This window comes from Halichoeres trimaculatus, unplaced genomic scaffold (assembly GCF_033239565.1).
Source record: "Halichoeres trimaculatus isolate MK-OKI-2021-1 unplaced genomic scaffold, fHalTri1.1 fHalTri1_scaffold_10, whole genome shotgun sequence".
Classification (NCBI taxonomy): domain Eukaryota; kingdom Metazoa; phylum Chordata; class Actinopteri; order Labriformes; family Labridae; genus Halichoeres; species Halichoeres trimaculatus.
The window spans coordinates 10715546-10721545 of NW_027437187.1; the positions used below are offsets into that span (position 1 = coordinate 10715546).

The 6000-nt window shown below is 41.6% G+C and overlaps 1 protein-coding gene across 1 annotated transcript in view; it reads right to left on the reverse strand.

Moving 5' to 3' along the window:
- The window catches only part of syt9b (synaptotagmin IXb), a 30233-nt gene extending 25071 nt beyond the window's left edge, over positions 1-5162 (reverse strand). The window contains exon 1 of the mRNA XM_074676961.1: positions 4500-5162. Coding sequence (XP_074533062.1) covers positions 4500-4707 — 208 coding nt within the window. The 5' untranslated portion in view covers positions 4708-5162. The remainder of the gene's footprint in view (positions 1-4499) is intronic.
- Positions 5163-6000: the final 838 nt, after the last annotated feature.

Sequence of the window (6000 nt, forward strand, 5' to 3'; positions counted from 1 at the left end):
GCATAGATGTTGGTCTGAGCGTTTCACGAACTGCTGATATACCAAGATTTTCACACACAACCATCTTTGGGACTGTTCTCAAACAGAGAATGGTCCAAAAAAGAAACTATCCAGTGAGCGGCAGTTCTGTGGACCAAAATGTCTTGTTGATGCCAGAGGTCAGAGGAGAATGGACAGACTGGTTAGAGCTGATAGAAAGGCAACGGTAACTCAAATAACCAAACTGAGGCTACAATTCACACAGCAACACCAAAACTGGACAATAGAAGATTGGAAAAACGTTGCCTGGTCTGATGAGTCTGGATTTCTGCTCCACATTCAGATGGTAGGGTCAGAATCTGGCGTCAACAACATGAAAGCATGGATCCATCCTGCCTTGTATCAACGGTTCAGGCTGCTGCTGCTGGTGTAATGGTGTGGGGGATATTTTCTTGGCTCACTTTGGGCCCCTTAGTACCAACTGAGCATGGTTTAAAGTCCACAGCCTACCTGAGTATTGTTGCGGACCATGTCCATCCCTTTATGAGCACAGTGTACCCATCTTCTGATGGCTACTTCCAGCAGGATAATGCTCCATATCATAAAGCTGGAATCATCTCAGACTGGTTTCTTCAACATGACAATGAGTTCACTGTACTCAAATGTCCTCCACAGTCCCCAGATCTCAATCCAATAGAGCTCCTTTGGGATGTGGTGGAATGGGAGATTCTCATCATGGATGTTCAGCCGACAAATCTGCAGCAACTGTGTGATGCTATCACTGTTTTTTTCTTTCTCATTTGTGGGGTCGACTGCCTGCTTGAGTCAGAAAACTGGCCTTGAGCCAAATACAACTTATACCTTCGAACAAGTTGTCAAGTAGTATCTGTATTGATAAGCTGCTTCACTGTGTCTGCACTGGGTCAAACAAACAGAGGCAGCTGAACAAACCTAAAGAAATGAAAATGCAGTGGATAATTTTTTTTCGAATGGGAAAATGAGAAGAGCAGAGCAAACTAGAGCCACTAACGTTGTTGAGCTCATTCAGGAATATTACCTGCAGCTTGAAGAGATAACCCAACCAAATATCAAGTGTTGTGTTGCCTGGCAACAGTGTCTCAAAAATGCAATAAAGGTTGTAATAAAATCTAACCTATTCCCCTGAACATTTCATCAGTCCCTATAGCCAATGGTTTAGTGCTTTAAGCATTTTAATTTTCTGATGAATCCTCGCTCACAAGACGAAGACCTGTATTAGTTTGCTTTACTCTGAGGACGAAAGAACTATCATGTTTGTTTCAGAAAGACTGTGAACACAGATTAGCTGAGTTTACTTTTACTTTTTGAGTGCTTTTGTGGATTGAATTTATTTCAGTTTTATTAAACTCAATGTGAAGTTTATTATTCTTAACATCTAAGGTACTGCAAAATACCTACTGAGAAATTCAAGTTTTCAGTTGCATTACTCATTTTTAAAGTAACAGGTTGAAAGTATTTCTGAAATGGTTTTACTTTTGAAGATGTGTAGTTTTTAAGAAAGAGAGAGAATGCTTTCAGATTACAGGTGACATTTTTGATTAACTTCAACGCAGTCCAGCAGCCAGTCAGATAGATTTATTTATTAAGACATGAATGATCGAGAAAAAAATGGTCTGTTCTAAAAGTAGAACGGGGTCTCACTAGACTTGCTGAAATGACGAGGTCATCATCCAATGATCTTCTCACTGGTTCATGACTCACTGTAAGGAGAGGCCTCAAACACCAAGGTCTGTCACTAGATCTGCCCCTAACAGGCCTCCAGAGGGCTGGCCAATCAGAGGGAAGGGGGTTTGCTGAGTGCGAGTGTTAAAGAGACAGCAGCCAAAACAAAGTGTCTCAGACAGAGGCTGAAATAATGGTTTTCTAAAACACCAGTTAATATGTAAATGTCTAGACCCCCAGTACAGTGATTCCTACATCTTAAAAAAGTCTTTTACAGTACAAATACAAGTATTAATGACTGTGTCTTGCCTCTATAACAAAGTCTGTTTCAAAGTGCTTGGTAAATAGCATTGTTCTAGCAGTTTTACACCACAAAAAAACAAGAGTGGCTTTTGATCTCAGGAGTCCTGCTACTTCTTGATTTTTAATTTGTCAGTGAAGAAGAAGTGTCGTTGAGAAGTGCAGGGTTGTTCATAATGTTAAACTCTTTCACTAAGAGCATGGTGAGTGATAAAAACAGCTGGTGCCAGGGGCATCTTCTGTGCTTAGGACATGTAGTGCTGAAAAACCTCAGACATTGGCGTCATGAGCTCAAGTGTTGCTGTTAGTGGAAACAGGCCCTCAGGATAACACTGCCACTCAGCCGCGCTGCCGTTAATTTGCTAATGTATAAGATGGTTGAGGTACTGGAAAAGTGCTGACCTCTTTTTATTAATGTAGACTTTAAGATGCGTGTGACATAACTTTATCATACAGCCTTTATTTAAACATAATTTTTGCTGTTAGGCCGTGTGCCACGTTTAATGAAGCCCCAGTCCTCAATGCTGATCCCATTCTCTCTTTGTTGATGACATGACAACTTCTGAAGGATTATTATTCAGGGACTTCAAGGAAATCTCAGTCTCCTCTGACATGACAGCAGCAGCAGAGTTCATAAGTGAGGTGTTAGAGTCTTTTTAAAGAAGGTAACACAGAGGCCAGACCCACCACCAACAATTAGAGATGCATCCTTCTTGCAAATCGCTCCATATGCATCCACCAATGGAAGAATCCACCTCACCATTGAAAACATTTGATCGAGGCAGACTTTCCAGATCATACAGTTTGAAATTTGTGTTTGTTTTTGCACTAGTTTAACTTTTTTTTTTTTCACAACAGTAAGCCCCTGAGCCATACATCTGTTTCAATTAAGCAACCAAGCTTCTTGCAAACCATAAAGGTTTCAGCTGTGCTCTGGAAGCAAAACTGGAACCCTAAATGATCCAAAGCCATTCTGCACATATGCTTTGATACATATATAAATCACAGCTCATGTCATATTGAATAATTTTCCTCTACTTTGTAGCCCTAGCGTGAAAGTCCCTACAAGACGCCTGAACTAGATGGAGTCTTTTTTAAACTTATACGAACATTAACCTCAAAATGCCCTTTTTATTGACGGAGGAATAGCCAGGCGTGAGTCTCTTCCTTCCTGCCTTAGTCTTCGATAGTTGTAGTGGATCAGATTGTGTGTGTTTGTGTGTGTGCATTTAGAGCAGTCTAAGGAAGTGGGTCAAACCTCCTCAGGGGAACCACTCTGCGAGCTTGAACTTCCTCTTCATCATACATGTTTAATCATGGATCGTAACATGTTTAAATCCAGTAGCCCAGCCTCAGCTGCTGTGAACAATAACCAACACTCATGTATAAATTTACAGACAGACAGACACAGAGACAGACAGACGAACACACACATGCACACACACACTGTGTATTCCCATCTCATATGCATTAGAAAATATCTTCCAGCTTACATGTTCTGACATGTATCCATGTCAGCCTCGTGCAGTGGTACCAAGTTGATGTACACATGCACTCACATTGTGCTGAACTGTTGTATTACAGTGGAGGAGAAACTGGGATCATTTTATGAATCAAATCATCCACCGCCCTGGGAATCAGCCCCAGGGAATTTCCAACATCTCCACCATTTCCCTTTTCATTCCAGCAGTGAAATATCCATACTGTCAGGGTTGTTATGTAATTTTTGGAAATACTGAGGCACATTTAGAGTGTGTCTGAATGTTTTGAGATACCAATGTGTCTCAAAAGCCAGTATTGATAAAACTGCAGCCAACAACTCCGGGCTGGAAGTGGATCACTGATCCTCTTTGTGTTGTCGGATCCATGTTTACAAAGTGCTGTGTGCAATGGGGAATAACGGGTGGGGCATTTTCCTTCTCTACTGGCTGTCAAAGAGAAACCAAATCAAAAGTCTGCAGCTCAAGGAAAATGAGGTGATGGAGAAATCAGAAAACAAAACAATCAAACACTACAGGTATTCCTCACAGCAGAGTCTGAGGATTCCTTTGGGAAAAGCAACAAGTTCACAGGTTACTTCTTTTCAATCCAGGAAAACTAAGGCACAGTATTGTATGTTTCTTTCTTTTATTTTCTTTTTCTTTTTTTTTTAACATAGAGTCAGAGAAAAAAAATGTTAAGATCTTTTAAGTCTGCTGAATCTTGTCATACACCATGGGACTAAAATACCTCTCAGTTAAAGAATTATGAGCATAATATATTTAATCCTTAACTTTTACTTACATTTCTTCATGAATCTCTTTAGCCCTTGTGTTAGGAGTGTAGGATAACACATGAATGCGAATGACTGCCATTCCAGAAAGATTACTATTATACATTTATTGTTTTTTACACTGACAGTATAACCAATTCCTCCTTTGTCTACCATGAAACTGAATGTTAATTCCGAAGATTGAAAAGTCAGCGACACGTTTGCACCCTCTACTTTCAACTCCCAGTTATGAGATGAACTAGCTCACCTGAGTCCGTGTAACGCGGTCTGGCCAGGTCCCTGAAGTAATAAATGAAGTCCAGGCAGTTGTCATCCTGCACCTCCCCCTTGGAGCACAGGTCAGAGAGCAGTTCCAGCGCCTTCTGACAAATCTCATCCTCTCTTTCTTCAGGCATTGCCCTCCAGCATCCTTCTAAATGGTCGGCCACTCCGGCTGATCCTCTCCCAGCTATCATACACACACACACACGGTCACACACTCATCCGGGAGCAGCGCGAAGACGCACGAGCGATAGATCCGGAGCGCTCAAGGAATCCGCGGAAATCCGCCCAGCTGATTTATCAAAGTTCAGACGGATTAAAAGTGAAAACAGAGTTGTTTAACGTGAGAAAGTAGAAGTTTTCAAAACATCCTCCATCGCATCTTTTTGTTTGGCTCTCTTGCTCTTCATCCCTTCTCTATTTTCTTCTGTGTTGTTATTGTTTCCTCCTCATCCTCCCGTCCGCTGCTCCGTGATGCTGCTGAATCACTGCACAGCCCCCAGGCTTCAGCAGCGCTGGTCAAGGTTTCTCAATGAATGCACGGCTTTCAAAGCGCTCAATTATCCCTTAGTGCACTGGGAAGCAGAGAGACGGACAGGAAGCTCTGCCTCCATCAGCCCTCCTCCAACTCTACCACCACCACCACCACCACCGCCCTGCTGGCAGCATCCTCCCAAGTCTTCTGAGGGAAAAGACAGTGGAGATCTCTGTGTGCCTCATCTCCTCTGGATCACTGTGTAAATGTCAAGACATCCCTTGCTGGTTGGTACTCTTTTTTTCTATTGGGTAATGATGTACCTCAACATCAATATGTATAAATGAAAGTAATGAGGGAATAGGGAGCTGGTATTAATAGTAAATTAAAAGTAAAACACCTCAGAGGCACACATGCACAGGCCTGACCTTTACAGAGGGAAGTAATTAAGAGCAAAAAAAGGGAGAAAACACGGACACATTAAAGCCCTGGTGAGACAGCTCATAGACGCTGTCCTCCTCTTACCAGAATGTTTGACACATTGAGTGCATCATCAAATGGCTTCAAAAGGCTTTAGAAAGTACAATTTTGAAGCTTTTGCTGCAACTCATGTCTGAATTTCAGTCACATATAACTGACGCTACACATCAGAAATGCAACTTTAGCCATTTTATCTGTCACCAGGGCTTTGAGCAAAGTCCATTTTCATGCTTACAGCAATAAAAAGCCTGAATCGTACGGACACCCTAAAAGGTCACAATTACATTTATTTATTTCCCTTTATTCTTGTAATTACCTCCACCAAGGAGGTTATGTTTTTGGGAGAGTTGTTTGAAATGGGATAAGGAAGAAGTGATTAACTTTTTGGAGGTGATCCAGATCACCATCCGGATCAAGGATTTTTTTTAAAGGGTCCTTTATCATTGTGAGATAAGACTGTTTTCACCATATGTGTTTATAACTCCACCATAAATGGGCAGATTTTTTTGCATAACAACACAAGACAAGGTCA